Here is a 27,838-nt window from a genome sequence, read left to right as displayed (position 1 = left end):
CGACGATAATCATTATAAAAATGCAAAGTTTATTTAAACACATATTTCTTGAATGGATTAAAATTCTGAAAATTTTATTTTAATAATTACTTGCATGTATAAAAATAGATATATATTTTTATTAAATAAGTATAAAAATGTACAAGAATCATTTCTTGCATTATTAAATATAATAAAAACTTAATCTAAAAAACTTATAAAAAAAACAAAAATTAATGTGTAAAAAGTAAAATCCTCTATAACAATTATTGCAGATATTAGGATTATTTTACCTATTAAGCACATTTTTCCAGCATTAGTTAAGGCACGTGACGAGCAAAAATTTTTATTACCGTACAAATATATAATTTTTTTCAAACGACAGTAGAAAGATTGAGCCCAGTTTCCATAGTTTACAACTATTTTCTAGTATTGTGACGAGGCTCGGAACTTCTTACACAAAAGGGAAGGGTATTGCGGATGCCATACCTCTTGAAAGACAATATGACAAACCCGAGATTAAGAAATTTATTTTCTCCTGGGTTTATTGGAAACAATGTTCTTGCATTTTGGAATGTGTCTGTCTGCGGCGGCCTCGTTGAATTTTCGATTGCAATAGGGACACTGCACGTAGTCTGGATTTTCAGAAGGCTTCGGAGGAGGCAGGTCAGAAATCTTGCCGCCCGCCGCCAGATGCTTTTGGACTCTCTTTGCTTCTCGAATGCTTTCCAGGAAAGATTCATGCTTAGTTCGCCAATTACTCTTCTTTTTCTACATAAGAATTAAGTCATTTGAATTATTTAATTTTTATTTAAAATAACTGTAAGAATAAAATGGTTAATGTAATTCTAATATTTATGCTAATGTTTGACTTTCACAGATGCAAAATTACGGTTTTATACAGTAATGTAGAGTTACTTATGCGAGATAAGTTCTTGACTCAATTTTAAAAGACAGTCTTATTTTGGTTTTATTCATATATGGCAACACAACTTATGCACAATCTGCTGAGAGGAATGTTTCCTGGGAAGTCTTTTGGGAAACTGACCCCCTATCTAGGTGTAATTAACATGAAGAAAACACGGAAAACTCCACATGGCCAGTCCATTGGCCAGGCATGATGAGTTTTGGATGAAAATTGTTAATTTATCTAACTCAACAAATGTAAAAATAATCATTTTTATTGCAAAAAAACAAAAAGAGTGTGTATGTTTAAATGAGGATGTTTGTTTGTTCACTATACACTCCTAGACCGTTCGACAAATTCCTACGAAACTCGACAGCTATGTTCAAATACTTCTAATTTGGATCGTGTCATACATCCCACCCCAAGTTATTGATTGGATTTCTATATATTGATTAATTTCCATCTACATTTGATTGCTGGCTATATATGTAGCACCATCTATTGGAATAAATTAAACAAATTAATTAACTAAACATAATTCTTACAAAAAAAAGGATATATTCAATATAAGGATATACAAATTATATTCAATTAATTACTGTGACTATGATATAGAAGCTAAATAGATGCGTTATTACTCCATTACTGCGATAGGTAGCACATATTGCTTGCCTGCGTGGATTGTAGTAGTGTTTTGCCCCTGCACATTGTACTTTTCCTATTAGCAATAGAGTTGTGTTGGTCATCTAACTAACTCTGTTTGGGAAAAAATTCTGAATCGAAGTAATATGATTTCTATTCCAAACCGGAAATTCGTATATAGTTAATCTGGGCCTCCTGTCCCTAAACTTTCCACATTTGTTCCCACTTTCTTCTATCTAACTTCATTCTTGAGATTAGGAAGGACAGACAAACAGACAGTTAGGAGGAGGACAGTTCTAATTTGTAGGTCTACAATTTTTTCAAATTGCAGCCCAATAATTTTTCTATAAACAATATTTAGGAGAATATACTTCCCATATAGTTTATATAGTCTGTTGCCAAAATTTAAACACTTTATCTATATATATAATCAAGACGAGTTAATAATAATAATAATAATAATAATAATCAGTGCAGAGCCCAAACGGTAAGGGGTTGAAAGTTGAAATTTGGTACATAGTTAGGGTACATCACGAGAACGCACACTAAGAAGGGATTTTTCAAAATTTCTCCCCACGGGGGAGAAGGACAGGATTAAGTCTTATCACTTCCATCAACGATGGAAGTGTTAAGAGAAAGCGATGTGCAAGACACAGATGCAGTATTTTTCGTTTTTGCAGGAAATCGAACATATTTTTAGACCTATCTAAAAATACTGTAATTAGTCTGGAAACGGAGGACCCAATTCTTGCATTCTGTGAAAACAGGTAAGGTTGACTATAATGTAATAATCTTAATATTTGCTAAAACGGTTAGGAGTTGAAAGTTGAAATTTGGTACACAGTTAGGGTACCAGATTTAAGTACCAAAGTGTTAAGTAACAATGGAGAACAAGAGAAAGCGACGTGCAAGATTTATGGGCTCTGGAAAAAAAAAAAGAAAAAAGAGAAAGAGTAATATGTTAGAACACATTCGGTTTTCAAATTTAAACAGATTAGTTCGGTTTTTCTTTAGAACATTCGATGAAAATCGAACGATAAAATCAGAACACGTCATGAAAATCGAACAATATCAGAACATTCGATTTTCAAATTCGACCTTTCTTTAGAAATACTTAGTTTGTTGATGCAATTACTCTTTTTCTTTTGTGACTATAACGTAATAATCTCAATCTTTGCTATTGTTACTTTTGCCTGAGCAACACCGGGCCTACCTGCTTAGTTATCTCATAAAAGCAATTATTCTAGCATATTCTAGTTTTATACAATTGGAAACTTCAAAAGATCTCATATTAGAAAGAAACAAAGCATTTCAATTGTAACTGATAATTGAACTGGCCAATATTTGCTAAAAAATATTCATATCCAGACAGTAAAATTATATATATTTTTAGAAACGATGTACAGTACAATATTCTAAGCAACTAAATTGCTAGAACACAAGGATATTATTAGTTGATAGGATAAAACTTTGCCTGGATTCCAATGCAAAATGATGAAATAATTTTTAAATAAATAAATGTCTGAAGTAGTATTTATTTTGGTTTTTTTTTTATTGTATTACATATTTTTATTCAGTATAAATCCAATTATAGTATTATATTAACATAACAGTTGTGTATAGATTTTATTTTTTCTAAACTTAAATGATTGCTCTTTGTAAATGCCTGTAATAAAAGAATGGAATGAGCTGAAAGGTGGAATAGTCAACTAGACATTCTTCCACAGCTGCACTTCAGGATTTAATACTTATAAGAGCTGGCAAGGCAATAATGTAGCATTGTTATGGTATCATTAACCTTTTCTTCGTTTTAAATTTATCTACAATTTTGTTTGTTGCCTGTTGGATTAAGTTTATTTACTGTCAGATGTTAGAAAGGAAAAACATTAAAAATACGTTAATATATTATTTTTGGAATGGTATAGGCAATAGAGTGGGATTGTCATAAGCCAAAGTACAAAAAAAACATCTGTAGGCCCCACAAATATTATATATAGCCTAAATATGATCATAAAATATAACAAGTTTTCAAAAGTCTTATAAAAGTGGAATATTTGAAAATTACCATTTTTCTTGACAAAATATTAGTCAACAACTGGACTCTGGTGCACACTGTACTGTCTTTACTTAATAACTATATCCAATCCTAACAGTCAGATACGTTGTACAAACTGCATGTGTAGCATTCGAGAGCCTTATGTAGCTCATAATCTACACTTTTAATGTAGAACAACAATGGCAAACATTACTCAATGTAAAAATAATATTTATTTTATTTCATTTTTGTTTTATTTTGTAGCTACATTCTGCTACTTCTAATTATAAATCCATTATTAGGAGTAACAAAAATAATGAGAAGTTGTGCTGTAATATACAGCATAAAATATACAATGTTTTAATTTAGATAGATCAGTTTTTCTATTCATAATGAACCTTCCTAAAGATCAATTGCCAAAAGTGTTGGCGATTTTTTTTAAAGCTCAAAGCCAGTCAGTTTTATAGTTCCATTTAAAGAGCTTGTTATGATTTGAAATCAATAAAAATACTTATTTTTTTCTTTCTTTTTTGGGTTTTATTGTTTTAACTGAAACATATTTTTAATATTTCACAAAAAGAATGAACAGTAATTCAAACTATTCAGCAGTTGAATGCCAAGAAATAGAACAAATAACAATTTGAAATATTTGAATTGTTTTTAAATGTAATGAATGTCAAATAAATAAAACCATATGTATCATAAGAAATTAATTAAATAATTAAAAAATCCACATAATGAGATGCTTTTTTTCATGGTTTTTTTTTGTGAATTTCTATCTTCTCTAATATCCTCACTATATGGAATTTTTAAAATTATTATTTATTTATTACTGACACAAAAGATAAAAAAAACATATTCATTTGAAATTTATTATATTTGCAAACATCATCATCATCCATCCTTTTTCTATGTAACAAAGGAGTCAGGTGTTGATGTGCTGGCTCTCCAAACTATATTATTTTGGACTCTTATTTCACTGTAACTCCTTTAAATGTTTCCTAACTGCTAATTCCCAACTTTTCTTTGGCTTATCGCTACTTCTCTTAGTTCCTAAGTCCCTAATTCATCTAGCCAATTCATCCTCTCCTAATCACATGCCTAAGGTACCTAAATCTATTTTACATAAACTTCTCTCCAATGTCCGTACTCTTAAACTACCTCTTATATGCTCATTCTTAATCAGTTAAGAAAACTCCACACAAACCTACATATCCTCATTTCTGCAACCTACACCATTTTTATCCAAGATTTCTTCATTCCTTGATATTCAGATCTATACAATATTGCAGTCCTAACAACTGTCTTATAAAACTTTACTTGTGATCTAACCAGTGCTTTTATCACAAAGCACTCCAATTGCATTCTGCCATTTTTGCCACCCCCATACCTATTCTGTTTGTTATATCCGCATCCAAGCCTTCTCTACTGTCTAACGTTGATCCTAAGTACTTAAATTTTGCCATCCTGCACTCTCTCTCTCTCTCACCACTAGTCAAAATATATGAACTCTTCTCTGCTAATCTTTAATCTTTTACTCTCTGATCTATCTCTTAAACTATATTTGCAAGATATTCAAATACTTCAAATCGATGTTTGTTCTATTTCTCTAAGATAGTATAATATTGTTTTATGCAACTAAGTGAACCTGATATTATCTGTCTAACTTCAAAAGCACTCGTCATATAAAATTGTGCATGCTAGTTAAAGTTGCATATTTATTACAATAAAACATGCAAAAACAGGAACTTGACAAGACTGTTTTGTTTTGCTGTGTCTTGCAGGTTTTCCACCATTCACAGGATGTAGTCTTACCACTTTCTACTGCTTTCTATTGCCTATATAAATGTCCCAAAAATGTTCTTTACACTTCTATGAGACTGGATGAAAAAATAGTTTTATGCATGCTTATCATTGTTAGAGATGTCTGCACACTTTGTATTTTACATGTAAATAAGTGGGAATAATTCAATTTTCAATAAAACAATCTTACATTGATAAACCCCAAACAAAATGATCCATAATGCAATGGGTTTTGGGCAGAAAAATGGAAGTATAATAGGATAATCTATCTTAATTTTAAAAGATAAATTTAACCTCCCACTCAGAAATTTTTAGGACAATTATCACATCTTAAGAAATAAACTTTCAATAATGAGGGAACATGTCACACACACACTTTAGAGAAAGGGTGTGGTTAGTATCCAAGTGTGATTTTTCCCCCTTTGTCAATGTCATAAACAAAATTCAGTTAATCTTATTTATTTATTGTTACAATAGTTTTCCTCTTTCATTTTGCACTCACTTGTTATAATTTGCAGCAGCCTTTAAAGCTTATTTTCTTATTAATTTTATTGTAATGCAAAAAATACAGAACACATATGTTTCTGTATTTTTTGCATTGCAATAATTTGGCTTTTGTGTCTATACTTCCCAGTATTTGGGTTGCGATAGCAAACTTTTCAATAATTGATTGCTTGCTGTTTTCTCAATTAGTTGTATGTTTTTTGGAACTTAGCATAAAGTTGCTATTGAGAACAAATCATACAGGAACACTCCTTTTGATGGAAAAAGTAGATTTATTTTCTATGATTTTCAACAAATATGCATTTTGAGCTCTACGCTCCGTTTCAGTCCTTATTTTATTATGTAAATTGATAAAACTAAAAATAATTATTGTGACAATCGGAATAACTAATTATTAAAACCGTGGGGTAGAACAAGTCAAACTGTAGAAATAGAACTATTTTGGTAAAACATATGAAAAATTGACTGATAAAGGTAGTAAAAACATAAAACCCTTAAAATCAATAAAAACTGGTTAAAACAAGGTATAAAGACTTTACACCTTGTTTTTGCTAAATTCCAAAGAACATATAGTAAAATTTTCTTTTATTCCATCTACACCTTACAAGTTCTGACTTTCAGAGAATATCTGTTAGTTGATGTAATTGTTTTACTGAAAGATATTTGAACTTTTTACCTTTGGAAGGTTTTCATCTTGCTCAGGTTCCAGCTTTCATAGGTTTTACTGTATAATTCATTGATCAGTTTATTTTAGGTGAATAAAATCACTTAAATATGCATGAGCCAATATTAAAGCACTATAAGGTTACTGTTTTAAAAACCAAAAATTTCAAATAACGTTTCTTGGTAATTACAAATAGTCTTAGCATAACCAATCCTAAATAACTAAATCATTTTTTTATAAATTCAGAATCTGTATTCTAAATCATAAAACTGACTTGAAAGATCCACAATCATCAAAATGCTTTTAAATAAATAAAGTTCAAAAAAATCTTCAGCAGGTATTGATTGGTTACATTCTCAATTATAACTGAAATACTTTAAAGATACATTCCTTTACACAGTTGGGAACTTTTCATATTAAATAAAGTAAAATTTTTAATTAAGACTAACAAATTCAATGTCAGAAAATAAAAATGCTATGATTAACTTCTATGTACAGATGCTAACTGTTCTCTTATCTCATATTATAAAAGATATTTTTATATACAGTGTAACATGAAAATTCTTAACCTTTATATGATATTAAATTTAACTGTTTTGTATACTTTGTAGCAACTTTAATTCCAAACTACAAATTTTATATCTTACCACTGGTTCTTCTTTTACTGATATTCCTTTTCTTACAAAACTTTCTGCTTCTGTACCTTTTACTCTCATTTTACAAGCATCAAATACTTTTCTTTTCTTTTGGTTAATTTTTTGACAGATGACTTCGTGTTTCTCTATCCTGTCCTTTGCAAAATGACGACCACATAGAGAACAATTCACCGTATTGGGAGGAGGAGCCGTCGAAGGCTTTACGCTAGCAGTGCCGTTACTTCTGATGTTTTTATTTTTGTTATTGACAGGATGACTTGACGACTGAAAAATTAACAATGCTTAAATTAATAAAATAATTATAAATGTGTAATGAATAAACATTTCTTTAATATTAAATCACCAGAATAGTTTAGGACTTCATTTATATTATATAAAAATTTATTGATCATAAGTATCAATAAGCAGATAAAAAAATAAATCAAAAATTGCCAACAACCAGTCAATTTGGCTAAGAAATGTATCTATTACTATAAGAAATTTGGGTTTGATTCCAAGTCAGATCTAGTTTGTAAGTGGTCTAATCTGGATATGTTGAGGGTCAAACTTGTGGCAGGAATGATGTAAGGAGTCAAAGTCCAATCGTTATTTTCTGTTTTAGGCATTTTTAATTGTTATTTTCTTTTTGTGAACTTTTTTATGTTTTAAGGAAACTCCCAAGAAATCCCCAAAATATTCTAAGTTGAAAATTAAGACCAATGAATATTTACTAGGTGACTGATTCCATAATGTTTAAATATGTAAATAGGGTAGTGTGGAATTATACTTGTAAGCAGATAAAAGATGGCGCACCCATTCAACAGTGTGGTGTAGCTCCCGACAGCAACCTTTATTGAATTGAATTGTCTGGCATTCTTTTGATAAAGCGATTAACTTGTAAGAGGTGTATTCTTTGCTTTTATTTTGATATTGGTGGAGATTTAATTAATTGTACCGTATTTTACAGACTATAAGACGCTATGGACTATAAGACGCTATGGACTATAAGACGCACCTTAATTTTTAAACAATTTTTAAAAAAATATCTATAAGACGCTACGAACTATAAGACGCACCTGAATTTTGGAGGCAATTTTTCAAAGAAAAAAGTGTGTCTTAGAGTCCGTAAAATACGGTATGTCCCGAACTGGAAAAAAAGAATTTATTTTATTGATTGTTTGGTTTTTTGCTTGTACATAATTGATCTTGACTTGTTTTGAATATTTGAAATATATATTTATTATTAACTCCTTGTTTATAATGATTGTTGTTTATTTATTTATATATATTATTGTTTGACCTAATAAATATTACTGTGGATTTTTGCTTTTATAAGTGTTATTTTGGATTGCTTATTTTGCTTTCCTGTTAAGTCCAGGTCTGGTACTTGAGTAGAACCCTAATTTTGTGTGACCCCGCTTTTTGTGTCGCGCAATACATTACAATGAATAAAGATTTTCTTGGTGGTCACAGGAAGGAAGAGAAGAATTTAAATTTAAGACTGTGTTCTGTAAGTAAACACTTTTGATGATAATCCAGGAGGCTCAAAAGTACTTGAGACTTGTTAGATTTTAATTCAGCTCTCTAATAAAACCAAATTTTACTAATCAATTGTTGAAATTAAGGTATGAAATAATTCAGATGCCTCCATTATTCTGTAATAATTTTGCCAGGAATAAATATTGTTTTAATGTTGATATAATGATTTTAAAACATAATATAAAATCATTTGCATTTTTTAAAAGTAAGATATATAATTTATAAAGCAAATATTAAATAAAGAATGTAAAACTTTTAAATTGGGTTAAAACACACAAAGTTGTGAAAACAAATTTAATTATTTCATGTACTTTCCTTTGCATTAATGCAGAATTCTTAATTTGGGTTAAGATATATTAAGCACATGATAATAAAAAACAAATCAATTCTTTGTAAAATGACATTGTTTTTTTTATCATTTCATTTATATTTAACTATTTTATTCATAACTTGTTTCTAAGAAATTATAATAAAAATACTTGAACTATTCATTGAAATTAATATTTTAAATGTTTCACATCTTGATTTTAATATCAAAAGACTGCTCAATTTGATATTTTGTACATATCTAGTGTGCTGAGCTATCAAATTAAATACTATAGCTATTTGCTTTGTTTGTCATAAAAATCTTTGCTGGATTTTAATATAATTATATTTTTAAATTCAGAAATTTAATATGTCAACAATTTTCTGTATAAAATTCAATTTTGAAACAAATATTGTTTAAGTTTTTTTTTTAACTCTTTCTGTCCTGTGGGCACTAAGAGGGCCTCTTTAAGCAAGCCCATTATGGGCTCGGCCAGGCCCACAATGGAGTGGCCGGGTGGTGAGGGACGGGGCCCGACATATCCGTATGGACCACTCTCCTGAAAAATATTGTTTAAAATTATTACAGCTATCTTTCAAATAATAATTACACACCATAAAATCCTTAAATCACCAGTAACAAACTTTAATATATTTAACTTTCAGACAAACCTTTTCGATCTACTACTAAGATCATCTTCAGGTCTCTTTAACATTCCAAAATTGGAATGTAATAAAAAACAATGATGTATTATAAAAAAATTCAAAACATAAATATGTACAAAATTACTACAATGTAAAAATTATCCTTTAAAGTACAAGAGAAATAGTGTACAATTGAATAACACCGATAAGTAACAGCTGTCAATTAGTGGTAATGTTACATCAGTGTTGGGTGTGGGTAATAAAGAACAATGACACATTACAAAAAGAAGAGAAAACATTCTAAACATAATTATATATAAAATTATATACCTTAGTGCAAGGCACATACATAATTTAAGGTTTTATGGCATGTAATTACTGTTTATATCAATCCAGTCTGGCGTAGAAGTTGAACTTTGTTACAACTACCTTTTCTCGTATAAATTGGATTTTATATTGTTTGTCAGAATAAAACTAGAAATAGTTATTAATTACTTGTATGACTCATTAACTCTTGCAATGTGAGGCTGATTGTGTTTTTATTCTGGTAAAACTGATTAGTATCTCACTATTGTATAATCTTTCACTTAATGAATGGATTCAATTATCATCAACTATTGTCAGATACACATTGTTCAAGAATATCTTACTATAGAATTAAAATAGATAATTAAGTTCCGCAGGTAGAGCACAACCAGAAAAATGGACTAAGAAATCAAATTGTCACTTACATCTCAGAAATAAAGACAGCAAGACAAGTAATTAGTGCAAAAAATGAATTAGTTACATTTGTGATAATTATAGTAAAATTGTCAGAAAGGATTGTGAAAATAATTTATAGAGAAAGTATTATTCATTTATTTCAATAGATTAAATAAAAAAAAGAGTTAAAATTTTAACAATAATCAATTAACAAATATTTTATAATTATAAATACAAATTTGTGAGGATATAAGCAATCATTGCTATTTATTTGCATAGAATCAGACTGACCCCATGCAAATAATGTAATTTTTTTATGGTATCTGACAGATTAATTGTGCTGTGCAAGAACAAAAATTTGTCTAACTAATTTGCACATTTACATACTTTTGTACAAATTATTTCATGTATTGCTAGTTAATTTAATCTTTAAAAAGTGTGCAGATATAATTTTGCACAATAATTACCACATGTTTATTCGATCCAAAGGTATTTTCTTTGGCCACGCTTCTAATGGGTGAAGTTCTTCCAATATTAAGTTTTGCTAATTTTTCTATATTCTGAAAATTAAATAATACATTTAATTATGGAGATTTTAAGTCACAGTAAATAATTATTTTAAAATATTTTTATTTTAATATTTCAGTAAAATTTCAAATTAGTTTCAAGTTAGCTAACAAATTAAAACCATTAAATAATTTATGATATAAGTGTGAGAATCAAACAAGTAAAAGGAAAACAACTAAAGGATGACCTCATCAGAAGCTAATATATGTCAACTTTCTGACCTGAGAGAGTATAAACTTATGCTTTCTCAGAGTAGGTAATGACACCTTTCCCACAACTCTTGGTCACCTCTAAGGTATTTACTACTTTGAATATGACGAGGAATGGCCCATTCTAGTCAGTTGTTGCTTGTTCTTTTAGCTGTGCTTGTGTGCCTCTTTTGGATTAGTGCTCTTCTGTGCCCTCAGATTCCTCATCATCCCGCTACTTGCTGCTTCTCTCCCAAACTGCTAACTGAAGAACTACGTTCCAAAGATCCACAATAGGGACTCCAATTTGTGAGGTACTAAAAATTTGTAATCTTTCTCTCTGCGAAATGCATATATCCTGTGTAACATGTACCAGCTTTCATACCGTCTAATAAATGTTTAAGTGTAGTAAATTTTGTTGAGTGAATCAACTCCAATGCAATCCTATGATGTTTAGCCTGGAGAAAAGAATATTTTCATATATCAATCTCTCTTACATTAGTTTACTGGATAGATAAACTATTTTGGCACACAATATATTATGTAAGGTGATGTTTACAAGATAAGAAACGGACGAGGGCATAGGTGATCTGCAGTTCATCTGCAATTTATTTAAGCAGTCCGCAGGTTCATAACTTTCAGAAACACTGTTCTAGAATACTCCAATCATTTCAAAATATTTTGGCTTTAATAATTTCATTTTGGCTTCATAAAACTTTTAGACCTTATGTATTTAATCTGATAACAAAATATTTCTAAATATGTAAGATATTAATTAAATTCTTATAATTATAAAACAAGATGATATAACTTAAATTACAAAATTTTCAATACTTCAAACTAAAATATATCTATTTTAAGAGGATTTTAGATATATACTGACGTCATTTTACAATATATGCTTAATTAGCTGAATTAAAAACTTAATGTGGTAGATATATTCTTCGAAATTAGCTTATTAAGTAAAAATACATTAAGTAAACTAACTAACAAACTGTCGGCAGCTTTTAGTGATGACCTTTTCTGAAATCACGTTACTTGGAAAACGTGGCACTTAGTACAAAAATTGTTCATTATTAATAAATTATAAATTACACATTAACTGAGAATTCCCTGTACTTCACTGCTCAAAAGACATTACTTTGACAAATTAAAATAATACAGAACTATTCATACATAGATATCAACACAAAATCTATTCAAAATATTAACATAAAAGATAGGTTTGAATGAAGGACACTTTAATACTGCTAATAGTGCTATTCAAAATGATTATTCATAGATCTGTGATGATCCACATGACATTGGCTTCTAGTGTGCAGAGGGTCTAAGGAAAGAAAGCATGGCATTAAATAATAATATATTTTATTTTGAAGACATGACACTGGTAATTATCTCAAACCATCACAGTATATATTTACCTAAATGCAATAATAATATGTAGGTATCCTGTCATTTGGATGCAAAACACACAATACTGACATGACACATTGAAAAAATTCTTCACTTTTACTGTATATTAACCTTTTACAATAATTTAATTTTGTCACAGTTTAGAATATTTTTAAGCAGGTTTCTCAAAACTGTATCTAGAATAATATGCTTTTTGGTTAAAAAGGTTTACTTGGTTAGTTTTTACCATTGAGAAAGCCAAAAGGTAATACAAAATCAATTATAACAATAAATTTTTATCAAGCGGTGTTTTAAATGTCATTAGAAATTTATTCTGCATAAAAAACCAAATTGAAATTTGCCTTTATTTCATGTAACAAATACATTTCTATACGAACAAAATTTTAATCTCTATTTTCCATAAATATTAGATTTCATCAAAAAATTTTAAAAAACTAAGTAATTTTAATACTATTTTTGGATTTGTAAAAGATGATATGGCCATTGAAGGGCATCTTGCTAGAATATATAAAATCAAATACATAATACCAAAATTAGAATGGTCAAATGGTCATGAATAAAAAAAAAGACATTACACTCTAAAATGTAGGGCATTAGGAGAAAATATAGGACATAAGTTTTATTTACTGAGAAAAATATAACTTGTTAGCAAATACTGGTATAATTTACACTGCAAATCTACACTGTGCATTTAACGTAAACTCTAATCTAAATGTTTACGTTTAATACACTTAGAAATTCTTAATATGTATGGTGTTCGTGATATTTTAAAATTATTCTCAGATACCAGACACGTCCATGAAAAAGGGTGTCTGTCACTCTAACCAAAATATTCAAAATTTTTTGTTTTTGGATTACAGTAAAATACCTACTACAATTAACAAAACTTCAGATCAAACTTCAAATCAGATAATGTTTTGGCACTAAACTAAAATAGCCCTAGAAAAAGCTATTGTCCTTTTTCTTCTATTAAACCGATTGTTAAAAACAATATTAAGGTAAGTTAAAGACAACTGTTAGATGCGGCCATAAAATTACTTTAAAACCCAAACAAAACCTTAATATTTGCAAATGTTTTTGAGAATGGAGCTAATGGTTGTTCCTACAACCATTAGCTCCATTCTATAAACAAATCAGTTTTGTAGTGAGAGTGCATGAACATGGTATCAGATTACAACTCCTAAAAAGGCAGAAAGACATATTAAAATGTTGAAGATCTCTGAACTTTAGACAGACTGATTCTACTTCTCTCCCTTACCTGAAACAACCAAAACTACAATAAACATTGCTACAGAATCTCAAAGTTTCAGGAAGACATATATTGCCTTCTACAGGTAATTCTCAGATATATATATAACTGCAGACCAACCACAAACAGGTATGGATAAAATATCATGTTACAATTTTAAATTTACCATAAGTATTCTCAAACATGTGTTAAAGTCAGCAAAACCCACAAATAAAACTTATCAATAACATTTTCCATCTACCATCAACATGACTAACAAATCAAAAGAAAGAAGAACAAAGCTACAGTCTAATTATTTACTAGCTTAAGTACAGCCAGGAAAATCCAGCCATTGGGAATTTATGAAAATTATTTTTCTAAAATTTTACCTTTTCAATAATTTTATAATAGAAGTAATATTTCATTTTTTATATTACAATTTTAAAACTACAATAAACTAACTTCTTTTGTTATTTATATTCTGTTCCATATTCATTTATATGTGTTACGTGCCAAAGGCAAGGCTGACGAGTAACGTGCCAAGGTCAACCTTACAAGGTCATTAAATAGTAACGAATGCAATAAATAATCTGTGTATAGTTTGACATTAAGTGTATACATATATATATATAATTAAAATAGATCTGCATGCACACTCCAGCATTAATAATATATGTTGAAGTTGATCAATAATTTTGAATTCTAACTTTTTTGTCAATAGTCGAAAACAAGAAAAACAACTCGCCTACATCAATTAAATAACCTACATAAACAAATAGGTCATTCGTTTAGAGTAAAAGTGTGCAATAGTTATTTGTACTGTGGAATCAATAAAAGTTGGATATAGATAATTTACTCCAGTATATACAGGAAGAGAAGCTATTTTAGACAAAGTCATTGTAAAAACAGATAAAAATTTGTCAAATCTTGAAAATTGTGTTCAAAATATATATTCAGCTATTCTTCCATTTTCGATATTTATATTAATTTAATTATCTTATAAGAATCAATTATATATTTAAAGTAGCTGCATAAGATTCTTTATAATTAGCTTATATGGCTATTTAGAAATGGAAAAATTGCTGGAGGGAAAGGTGTACAATGTGTACCTTTACCACTCGATTTTCCAAATTGGGTAATGTTTACTATGATATATTTGGCAATAACGAATGATTCATCAGTTGAAGGTTATTTTACAAAACACATGTTCAATATTAACAGCTGTTGGTGCTTCAGATGATTACAATTTAAGACAAATATTAACTGATAAAAAAAATAGAAATTAATTATTATAATCAGTAAAATAGCTTTTAAGTTTCATAATAATTTTAAATATTTGTTTTTAATCAAAATGTATCATATGTAATAAATTTTAATGTGTTACTTTTATTGCAAAACAACAATTTGTAATAAGTTTCGAAATTGTTTAAAATTACGCTGTCTGAATATTATTTTATGTAATATCAATTATAAAATTTATAAGAAAATATCACCGTAAAATTCCAGCAAAACACTTAATTAATGATCTTCATTAGGTATGACATCAATAAAACTTTAAAAAGAATAAAATTTGAAATATTTTTGTTTTATATACAAAAGAATTCCATTAGAAATTTTATTACTTTTAATGTTATATTGATTGTTACCTGACAAAGGCCATTATGCTTTTCTGGAATTTTATGGCGGTATTTTTTTTACGGTTAATGTTACCTATGGTTCCAAGATGGCGGCTCATCTGATTCCAGCAAGGAAACAGTGGGACGCACGTTCTAACCTAACCTAACCTATTCTAATAATTTTGTTGGTAATAATTATGGTAATTTATTAGAATAGGTTAAGTTAGGTTAGAACGTGCGTCCGCACTGTTTCCTTGCTGGAATCAGAGACGAGCCATAATCTTGGAACCATGGGTAGCATTAACCTTTTTTACATTGTGTGCTTCCAGTCGGGATTTGTAAAATATATTACTTATCATCAAATGTTCATAAAATAACATTAACATTTAAATTTAAATAAACATCTCAATGCTAATATCCCAAATAGAAATATAAAATAATAAATTTTCTTTTACATAGATATTATGTAACTTTAATGTAATGAGTTTAAGTTCTTGTACAGATGTAACTGCCCAAATATAAAAGGAACTCTGCTCAATATTTAAATTATGTCTATTACAGATATGATGGTGTGAAGTCCCAAAAACGGGTTAACATTAATTATTTATATTAGAAGATTGTTAAAACGAATGTAGAAAATCGTCCATTGTTAAAAGGGACAAAAGCCGATCAAAGATCGTATTTGACGCGTTAGTCATTTGAAACCGCGACGCATGAAAAAAAAGGAGAAAGATGTCGAAAGACAAAAAGGCCTAATGTAAAATAAAACGCAATAATTGTAATGAGTAATGATTATAGACGAATGTCCTCCAGTATAGATGGACCTTTGACAAGTCGCTCGTATACGAAATTTAGATCATTAAAATTAGGAAAAAGGGAAAAGTTAATTATGAAAAGAAACATCACATCGAAGCATTAAATTTCAAAAATCTCTCAGATTAGACAACAATGGGGAAAATATGAGTGCAAGTTTCAAAATTTCAAAGTTTCATCAATTCTTTCCAACCTGAGTAAACGGAGGGTGTCAAGTAGATTTGTCGAGGTGGTTCTTTCTCATGACTCGAACAGGGGTCGTTTTTCGCTTGGAAACAAGCGAGGGACCAATCGAGAAGAGAGAAAGGAAGGACGTGGAGCCAATCAACATGAACAATACGAAAAAGAGAGATTGAAGTAATCGCCGAATTGGAAAGACAAGAGACTTTTCCGAGAGGTTTCAAGGGAGACAAGAGGTGTTCCAAGGTGTCCATCGAAAGGTCCGCCGACGCCAACCGACGAGTCGCTGCACCTGCCGCTGCCCCGGGGCCTTCTATCGAGCGACGATAGGAAACACATCGGCACAAAAACGTTCGAACGTTTACCTTTGTAACGATCTGTGCATAGTGTGAGTTGTTTTATATTTAAATAAACGGGTTTCTTTGTGAGACACTTATTGTCTGTGTCATCCTCCCTCACACCCACACGCGAACGACCCTAGACCATCCTGTCGCGGGATTAACGATCCCCCCCTAAAGGTCGGCGAACTTACAATGGTAATCTGAGTTAACCTGTATGGGACTCTACACAACTCCATAAAATGGTAAAATACCATTAAAAATTTAGTATATCAAACCTTTCACAAATTACTTGAACTGAATTGGTGTAAGGAAGGTTATACAATTATTCCATGTGAAATAAATGGCATCTTGGTATTACTACAACTATCACTGCAAGAAGAATTAATTTTATGTCATTGTTTCAAAGAACATTTAATATTATTTAGCAGATCCATATAATATTAAAAATAAAAAACAGGAAATGTTAGAAAAATCTTTTTACCTCAGTAAATAAAATTTTAAAGTAAATGATTGTGTAAAGTAGAATTTAAGAACTGGAGCAAAATAGCAATAGTGTCAATGGTAATAATTATAAGATTACATAATCAGTTTGAAATTGACAAAACAATACAAAGCATCAATAAAAATTGTCCAGTAGATTGAGAAATTCAAATTAATAATAAAAGTATTACTTTGCTTTATCTCGCAATAATCACAATTTCTCCTTCCTATTCAAAGCTGCTTCTTTTACATTACCAATATTTAATTCAAGTGCCATATCTTCTGAGATTTCACTCTTCTTGAATTTCACTTGAATCAAATATTAGTAATTTAGAAGAAGTTCTGAAGAGGAAGGGAAAATTGCAATTATTGTGAGATAAAGCAAAGGAAAGAAAAATGAAGAGAAACTTCAAATAATAGAGAATTACCAAAAGCAGTATTTAGAAACTATCAACCTCAAGATAAAATTTTAAAATTCTCATATAAAATCTGTGAAGTTTGTGAATAAATGTTTCTATGAGTATTTTTTAATTACTTAGAGTAAAGAAGTACAAGATTCTTAAGTGACAGTTTCAATGAATAGTTTTTAAGAATTAATGTTAAATTCCAATATTTTGCAAAAATAAAAACATAATAAGTTTTAGATTAATCCATAAAATAATAAATTCTTTAATAAAAACCAAATGTATCTTCTCCATTATCTCTTTTGAAGTCAAAAATTCCGAATTACTACAAATGATTCAAAATATGTTTTTAAAATTCTTTGAGAAATACATTGTTAAATAAATATATATTCAGACATGTAACCTTATTTAATATGTGCGTAGGGTGTGGTTGCAAATTTTTATTAGATGTTTTTCCTGCATAATTTTAAGTTTAAATAATATTTTTTTATGATATTTATTATTTCATAACTGTAAATTTACAGATTTTAACTTATCTACTGCATTAAACTGAAAGTTAGAAATTGTAATAATCGAATTAGTTTTTCTAATAAAAAATATTTCCAGACATCTGTTTAGTACAAAAACAATTTTCTTAACAATTGCATTGTAATTTAGTCAGATCCAAACATAATACGTTATCCTCGCTTGACAGTTAGCGTGTGCCGAAGAAGTTGCCTCTTAGATTAATTAGCATTTACATTCTGCACCTAAGTGTTCATTTCTACATTAATTATTGTCTGTTTGACAAATGTGAATAATGTCAAAATGAGTGCTTATTAGCCGGCAAGATGATTTTTCAAGTAGATACTATATGATCTGCATAGAAAAGATAAAGAGTTAAAGTTCTTTTGGATCCATCGTCGAAAAGGTAAAGAGTTAAAGTGCTTTTGGATCCATCAACGAACTTATTCCCGACCAAAAATGCTTAAAATTCCTAAAAATTTTTGCTTTGAGAAAAGTCATTTAAATTAGATTACTCGAGGAGCTTCTTTAATTTAAAATCGTTAAATAAATAAGAGAAACTGCTAAAATATTTTTTTATATGCAATAAATTTTTAAAATCAAATCAAAACATAATATGATCCTTTTTAAAAGATGTTCTGCCTTTTCAAAAAGAAAGAATATTGGCTTGGAAAGAATGTTATCTCAGATTTTTTTAAAAACCATGGAGCATTCTATAAATGGAAAGTTCTTACAGAAGTTTTTTAAAATGCATAACATTCCTTAAATGAAAGTAAGAAAAACAAAAAATTTCATAGGCTAGGTCTTGAAATTAAATATCCATTCCACGGAATCTAAATGATGCATAGGGGAAAGTTGGTATAGGAGTGGTGAGATGAATGAGACAAAATTAAAATAAGATAAAATAAATAAGATAAGAAAAGAAATATAAACAAAACAAAGAAAAGGAGTGGGCTGAAGAGAAAACAATGCGCATTAAGTATAAAGATCATTTCTACTGCTTGGAAAGCTATGTTCAAACTCTAGTAGATTCTTTGTCTGGTTTATATTTCTTTTTCTCTTTAACCTCACTTTAGTGGAACAACAATTAATAAATGATACATTTTAAACTTTTTTTTGGTCACAGATTTATCTTCAAGGATGAATTTACAAAACAAAAATAACTAAAACTTTCAAAATGTCTAATGAAGCCAGATGTTCCACAGCTTGCCAATTAGTTTTGAAGCGGAAGATTATCAATCATTAAAAGGATTAAAACTGACAAAATAATCTATGCAACTATATTTAAAATAAATTTTGCAGTAACTCTGTAGTTTTTATTAGTAATTGTAAACTATAAACAGCCTACAGTTACTAATAAAATAAATAAAAGTGAATCATCTGTAATAACCATATGAAATATTTTCTTGTGTCGACTTTTTAGTTCTCTGCAAATGTTTCAAAACGTGTAATTTAAATCATAATTAATTAAATACTAAATTTCAATAATGATACCAAGTCTGTTTTACTTGTTATCATATCATAAAACTTATAATGGCAAATAAGTTGTCATTTTGCCAAAATCAATTAAAATATTACATAACATACTGTTTTTTTTATCATCTATAAAATTTCCTATAACCTTGTCATTTCCATGCAGATATTAGCCAAATATGACATGATCCAATGCAAATATTGCATTTTCAGTGTTATAATATAAAATGGTTAGCTTATTATTCTAAATCTTTGTTAAATAAATAGTCGAGTTAATAAAAAACTAAATAATTCTTTGAGCAAAACATTTTCTAAACCTAATTATAAATCATAAATATTTAATAATTACAAAATTAAAAAATAATTAATTTTGGGCCATTTTTGTAAGTTAAATGTTTTTGAATTCAGCAGCTTCATAGGATGTTTTTATGTTTAATTAGAAATCTGAAAATCATTAGAAAGAATTAACATAACATCATTAACCTTAACAGATTTTTTTAAGATTGTTTTATACGTCAAAGCAATTTCTAAATACTTCTCTGCATATCGTTTAAACTTTCTTAGCAATGATGTCACTAGTAAGAAGAAACCTTTATAAACAGTGATGTCGTTTAAATATCTGCTAGCTGAGTGGACTCCGTTGCCGCTCATAGTGGCGATATCCAGACCCTAAACGCTGGAAAGTTTTGCGCCCCGGTCGGACAGGATGGCAGCTTGGAGTTTTCCGGGTTTTCTCCTTGCAGATAACGCCTAAACGGGGGCCCCATAAAAGTTCTCCCGGAAGGCATTCTATCTTTCCCCACGCTTCGTTCGGTTGTCTTCTATAAGGCCAGCTCTTTAGTTGCTTAGCGATCAACCACCGTCTCTCGGAGTAAAAATGAATAGAAATAAACTCCAATCATCAGGTTCCAGGTAGAAGAAAAGAAAGAAAGAAAGAAATATCTGCTAACCGACATTTCAACCGACCTTATTATACCCAAAGAAGGCCATTCAAAACAGCTGAAAACATTTGTACTTTGTGATTAAACTGCTAGAAACAAAGCATGAAAGGTTTTTGTCTTACTTAATTTCTAAATAATTACCAATTCAAAAATAAATACCAAAAACTGAAGTATTTAATAGGAAATATTTTATCACATGTAATGAACTTATATAATCTGATCTATAATGTATTTATTGATTATTAGTTAACAAGTTAAATGGAATCTAACTTTAATTATTCAAATAAATTATTTTATAAAAAAATCTACTTTAAAAAATTATAATGTGATAATATCTAGTAATGCATCTTGCAGACAAATTCAGTATTAGAATTTTCAAATGATCTGCTGGATTTTTATCAGTCTAAATTATGGTAACTTTAATGATCAGAAACGAAGAAATTTTGCTTAGAAGTAGACATTTAAGCCACCATCTATAAGTAACTTTAACAATTACATAAAAATTTAATTTTTAATTTAAATTTTAGAATATTCAGGAAAAAAAATCAGCCTGGAATGGAACTTGAAACTCCTGTATGCTATGCATTTATGTTGCCAGTTAAGTTATCCAGACTCCTATCCAATCTTTGCTTCCATAGCTATTTATTTATTTATTTAGATATAACCATACTGACAAATCAATAAGTTTTGTCTAAAATTTTATAATTTTGTAATAGAAAAAAAAAGTTACTTTACTCAAACATAAAACAAAAATTTCAATTTTAGTGCTTTCCGACACCCATCCATCATAAAGAAATGCTTAGAATGCTGTTATTGTTATAAAGAATGTTGTTAAGACAGTAACACAGTCTAAGAATTTCATTAAAATGAACACGCATCTGAAGGCATTTTGTTTCTAAGTTTCATGTTCCAGTAAATTATTATTTTTTTATATTACATTTTATTCATGTAGAGGATTTCATACAAAATTTTGTATGAGATTTTTAAAAGAAGTTTGTATACATGGCTTTCCACAGAGGGAAAAACTTGTCCTTCTGAGATCGAGTAAAAAAGTCAGTAAATTATAATAGTAAAAGTGACTGAATTATGTAATCTTATACCTTATATGAGGCACTTTATCTGTCTTTTTATATTAATGCAATACTGTATCCTATAATCTACTAGTAAAAAACCCAAAAAATTAAATAATTAAATAGAAATTTATTGATGTAATTACGTGTTTTCAAGCTTCACCCCTCCTAAAAAATTTCCTGTGGATGCCCATGTTTGAATAAGAAATTCAACTAACAAATTTGAAAAAAAAACAAGCTCTTTAGTTTTTCTTATTCTCGGCGTCTTATATACAATTTATAAATGGAAAGCTTCAAAAAGCAATAGCATTTGGAAAAAATATAACATTTGAATGAAAAAAAAATTGGTTTAAGAACAAAAAAATTAATTATTTTAAATTTTTAGTTAGTTATATGCTGTTATAAATTAACAGCGTATAACTATTCATACACAAATTCAAGATGCCATTTAATTTGAATGCAAGACAATTTATATCTGAGTAGATGTGACAGCAAGAGATCTGTTGAATTAGAGATTAGATAAATTAATAGTTTGTACAGATTAACATATTTTCCATCACATCACATAACATCACAAATTTTAAATTTGTGAGATAAAAAGAAAAACATCAGTATGATTCAGTTTACAATTCATTCAATATCACATTTACATAAAATATTATTAACATTTGTATTGATTTCAAATAACTTAACAAAACTAAACAAATCTCTAAACAAAACTTTGTGAAGAAACAACTGACTCATTTTATGTTTAATTAATAAAAATTTATTTTATAACAGCCAAAAACTGAATGACTACTTAATTATAAAGAATTTTGTCATAAATAATATATAAAAATAAATGTACTAAGCTATTAAAGTTTTCAATGTCATCTTATCAAATGAATACACAGGTTAGATATATCATTCATTTTAAATGTGCTATATTCTTCTGCATAGAAACCCTATAATAAAATTATTAAAAAAAAACAAGTAATTTCATGTAATAAATGATTAAACAATTACAATCACTTTCAATTGTCTTCAAATTAATTAATGTACCTTAACAATGGGCGAAGTTTAAGGAATTCTAAAATTTTTGACCCAGTTAATGGGTCATCTTCAGGTGTGGACAACTGAAAGTGGGCTTTCCACTTTTAGTTGTTCGTGCCCAAAGACGGCCCATTAACCAGGTCAAAAAGCATTCCTTAAACTTCACCCACTGTTAAAGGTGCATTGATTTAATTCATTTATGAAATCTATAATTCAACACACAGCCTTTATGAGATTCCTCCGAAATAGGATGTGGCTTATCGATTAAGAAAGGTTCACAGTTTACACACACTGGCTTAATCTCAACCCATTAATATCAAAAGGATTCAAGAAGTTCAAGCCTTCATTCTAACAAAACATTTTTATTTTATATTTTATCACATTGCATTTACCACAGAAGATAAACAGATGTTAAAAACATTTCTGGATTTTGTCTTCTTAAAATAACTTTCTGGAATCAGTTTGTTTATTTTTTATGTAAATAACATTAACAAAAAAATTATAGCATAAGCAACAAAATATATCCTTTTAAGTTTTTAAATTGAAATATAACTTATAAACAATTATTCAGAAATAAAACTTATATATGTAAAAGTAGCATACATTTAACTTTTTTGTTCTACATTTAATTCAATGTTTCTTTAAGCAATCTCCAAACACTGAAAAAATAAAATACTATACAATTAAAGAATATATCAATTTGAATATGTATATTATGCATTCATATAATTTAAATTTATTGGATTTTTTTTAAAGAAAGCAAACATTTTGCTGTTTTTTGTGTTGAAACTATTGACTACAAAAAAATTTAAAGTATTTTAACAGTAGAATTTTGGCAGTGATATAGAAAAAAACACCAACAAAAATGTTCATTTATATATTCTATACATTATAGATAAAACGTAACAAGAAAATTAAAATAATCTTCTTTCTTAATTCTTTCCACGTTTAGATGTAAGAGGACCTTTCAGTTTTGTCCGTCAGGCACATTTACAATTGTAACCGCAATTGTAAATGTGGCAGTTAGAATAGGGTCTGACATATCCAGGCTAGACAACTTATGAAAATTTTTAATATTCTAATCCAAACTCAAACCATGTCCCTTGCAATGATAGATACGCACTTTAAACTTTAGCTTCTTTAACTAGCTGGATACTTTATTATAAATATCTGATTAAAATTAATGATTTTCTTAATATAAATTCTTACAGAATGATGACATTGATTTCTAACATATACATATTAATTAGACACATAAAAATGTTCACATTGACATTATGTAACATTATCAATGAACTTATATAGACATGTTCGTCATCAATTATAATTATATTTAAATCCATCACTGTCATCTTTTCCACTTGACTCAAATTCGAAAACAAAGGAGCAAGCCATTAAAGTACAATATCCTTTTGTATACAATTAACTTTATCTATTGATTAACCTAAGTATATCACTGAGTTAAGGCTAATATGAATTACTTTTCAATATCTTTAGTGTATATATATATATACTGTTTTGTATACTGTTCTTATAGAAACAGTTTTACTCTTAAGACAGATCAAATATATTTTTATATTAGAGTTATTTGAAAATAACTCTAATATAAAAAGATATTTGACCCATTATGATTAACATCATAATGGGTCAAAAATCTAAAAACATGTTGCATATTATAATTTTAGACTTTTTAACATCATATCTAAACAATTTTCATAATAGGGTTGTAAGAATGATGGGATAAGGAAATATGGGTGATCTGCCCAGGGGTGCCTCCTGGAAGGACTTCAATGAAAAATTGGCCCCAATTTAAGTGTTAGACACAAGAAGAAAACCCAAGAAATCATGCAGTTAGCCCAGTTCTCAACCACTGTGCCGCGAAATTTTTGAAGAGTGCCGCCACTGCCAATATCCATATGTAAGCGACGTCAGACAAGTAGTTTAATTGGTTCTACCTTCCTGGAGCACGTTTGGAAATTGTAACCGGTGTTACCGGTATCTGCCGGTAGTTACCAAGGCATTTAGAAAATGTGACCTAAATAACCAACCAAATTTAAAAATCACTGTTATGACGTCACCGGTTGTCTTGCGGTACTTACCGAAGTAACCGTGTGTGCCACCAAATTTTTAAATTATTAAAAGTGTACTGTGACGGAAAAAAAGGTTGAGATTCACTGGGTTAGCCCATTGGTGCTGTGTGAAACTGCAACCGACTACCATGTAATTGATGGTTTTATCCACTTGGCCATCAATAGGCAATTTTCAAAATAGAATTTACAACTCTAAAATATATCATATCTAACAAAATGCTTTAAAAGAGTAAAAAATGGCACTGATTACAAAAAATCCAAGTATTTGAGTTATTTCACTCATATCAAATGAAAGACTATTATCATTGGAAAAAATTAAGTAAATAACAAATTTTGAAAAGTAATTTGAAGCTTTTAGAAAATATTTTCCAATTATAATTAGTCATTACTAGAAATATGATATACACATAAATAAGATATAAAAACAGATTAGAAAGAATCATTTATGATATCACTCCCAAATAAATAGTAATTTAGTAATTATAAATAATAGTGTTATTATTAATATAACACTAGTTATATTATCAAATATCAATTAGAATTAAATATCAATACTTAGAAACAATTAAATGAGATAATAAAAAAATTATTTGGATAAATCTATATATTTAAAATGAAGATTTAATAGAATTAATATTTCGGTTGTACATTATTAATATAACAGAGTAAAATTTACATAAAACTTATCGTGAAATCTTACTTTTGTTTCCTGAACAGTTCCATTAGGTTTACCCTGCTGATCTTTAATCTTTGTCACTAAATCCAATTCTTTCCGTTTCACTTCGGCCCTCATTCGTTTATATTCTTCCACGCTGGCTCGAGACTTGGCATTCTTTTTGGTGGAGTCCAAAGGTCCCGTGCCGTTATGCACGGTCGACGAGGTGCCACCGACCGAACCGTGACCGCCACCCAAATTTGCCTTTCGAATGGGTACGAGAGGTCTCGAACGATCCACTCCCGGACTGCCCTTCTTCACCGGAAGATTTCGGGAAGACGAAGTCACCGAGACGGGAAAGGTCTTTTCCGGAACACGCGTCACGGGAGACGTTTTCAGAGATTCTCTGTCTTTCCGAGGCAATTCGTTCGATCTGGACAGCTTGCTTAAAACTTTCTCTTGATTGTTGTTATAGATTTTAATAAGTTTTTCTTCCTTTTCTTGCATTAACTTCTGCCTAAGTTGCAGTTGCATCTGCTCTAATCTGGAAGGCATTCTTAAAATAAACAAGAAAACTTTTTAGACGTACAAAATTTAAATATAATCTTAAATTCAAATATGGAACTTATATAAGCTAATTATCTATTTTTATATATAGTTATAATTAGTAGATTAAATCAAATCACAAAAATTTATCAGAATATTAAGATAATTAAGGTATTAATACAGACGGCTAATTAAACATTTCAAGTATATTAAACATAATTGGAGTAGATCTTTTCGGAAAGAATGAGAGAATCAAAAGCTTTAAAAAATATCTGTAAAGACAGAAATCGAAGGAAAAATGTTTTAGAAAAGATTCAAATTTGTGAGTTTAACTATGATATGATACAAATAGAAAGATATAAAGAAAAATTCAAACATCAAATTCCATATGTCATATTCAGTTAATTAATAATGATAGATTAAGACATTTGAACGATGGCAAACACGAAAAAACATAAACAAACATTACTTTAAGGAGCAAATAACATGTTTTATTAAATGTTTCAATGCTCAAGCAACCGTCGGGTACACTGTTTATATCAGAGAGTAGCTTATTTCGATGGCGGATACAAGAGTACTCGAAGAAAACATCAATAAAATACATTTTTTCTTTTGAATGGTGTGCAAATAATGCTTGATGCAAAGTGTTTTTTTCAGAAATCTGTATGCTTCGGATACATATTTTCAGGAATTTAAGTGAAGTTCTCTCTCTCCAAAATAGGTGTATAAGCATCAAGCACTTGACTGCATCTGAATTTTTTGTTTTATTTATTTTTTGCTCCAAATAAAAACCTCCAAATAATCTTCATAAAATAAGAATTAAAGTTGGAAACCATTTAAATTAATTGCATTAATAAATAAAACTTTTATGTCTTGTTTTCTTAGAATAGATAAACTAAGAACAATAATACCGCTTAATTATTCTTCAATTAAAAATGATTAATTGTGCAATAATTTCATTTTGTTCAATTGAAAAGCAAAAATATGCGGATAAAATTTAAAATTTTAGACCGGAAATTTTTTATTTAGAATTTTTATACAAGGAAACTAAAAAGTTTAAATAAAAAAAAATCTGATTCAATAAGAAATAATCAAGAATTTTAAATTAGAAACAGTTCTGTAGAGCGGAAAAACGCAGACGGATCAAAATAACTTTGTAAACACAAAGAATAAACACACGCAGATAGAATACAAAAGTATTATTTCTTAGAAATTTAACGCGAAAATTCGCGTAAAATTTCTATGGAAACTGTGACCATTAGAGCGATCCCATTTGTGGTAGTTGGCAAAATTTGGCCAAATATGGTAATTTTTGAAAAGTGCGTGACGGGCCACAGAGCAAAAAAACGCGCTCCGTGTTTATAGTAACAGAGTTTACATACTTACCTGCTCCTCTCTCCACTTCCGTTCTGTAAGTAAAGAAGACGAGCCACTGTAGATTTTTGAGATACGCCTCTCCCCTACGCTAAAAGCCGATTGGCCAAATTTGGAAGTTTAAACTAGTCTGGTGTTCTATTATTGTTATTGTCGTCTAGATCGATAACTTCCGGTTCCGTCGAACTTCCCGGGTTCTGTCTTCCAGGTTCGTTCCAAAAAAACAAGAAAAAGCACCGTACAGAAGCGGAAAATCTCACTCCGGGTTTTCTGTTTACCTTGCGAGAAATTGAGGACATAAGGCGAACGATAATTGTGACGACACGTTATCCAGTGTCCACCATAACTAGTGTGATTAGATTGCGCGTCGGAAGAGAGCGCACGCGCCCGATTTAACCCCTTCGTCGATAACGTTGCTCTCGACCAAACTGGTACTCGATGAATAACGTGTTTTCGGGTGATAAAAGAAGGCGATTCGCATGGCGTGATGTTAGAGTGACGTCATCCTTTATCGTGTCACTGTACCGAATCGCTCGATATCCCGCTATACAGATATAGAAAT

General features: G+C 29.2%; 1 protein-coding gene across 1 annotated transcript; it reads right to left on the bottom strand.

Annotated features, from left to right (window-relative positions):
• Positions 1 to 8: 8 nt before the first annotated feature.
• On the bottom strand, positions 9 to 27,838 carry LOC136980271 (uncharacterized). The gene is made up of 5 exons (XM_067276358.1): positions 27,289 to 27,838; positions 25,402 to 25,912; positions 10,829 to 10,921; positions 7,182 to 7,454; positions 9 to 750 (listed from the first exon to the last, which is right to left on the bottom strand). The coding sequence occupies exons 2-5, from the start codon at positions 25,909 to 25,911 to the stop codon at positions 508 to 510; spliced, it is 1,119 nt and encodes a 372-aa protein (XP_067132459.1). The 5' UTR covers position 25,912; positions 27,289 to 27,838; the 3' UTR covers positions 9 to 507.

Source organism: Centruroides vittatus, unplaced genomic scaffold (genome assembly GCF_030686945.1).
Source record: "Centruroides vittatus isolate TY-2023 unplaced genomic scaffold, ASM3068694v2 contig_683, whole genome shotgun sequence".
Classification (NCBI taxonomy): Eukaryota; Metazoa; Arthropoda; class Arachnida; order Scorpiones; family Buthidae; genus Centruroides; species Centruroides vittatus.
This window is presented reverse-complemented; position numbering and strand designations above follow the sequence as displayed.

What these genes read in the sequence shown, in the direction of transcription:
- LOC136980271 (XM_067276358.1), bottom strand. Translation starts at nt 25,911, where the DNA reads ATGCCTTCCAGATTAGAGCAGATGCAACTGCAACTTAGGCAGAAGTTA. An exon ending in GAACTGTTCAGGAAACAAAA is followed by an intron (nt 10,922 to 25,401) that starts GTAAGATTTCAC and finishes TTTAATTTTCAG; the next exon opens with AATATAGAAAAATTAGCAAA. An exon ending in TTGGATCGAATAAACATGTG is followed by an intron (nt 7,455 to 10,828) that starts GTAATTATTGTG and finishes TTAATTTTTCAG; the next exon opens with TCGTCAAGTCATCCTGTCAA.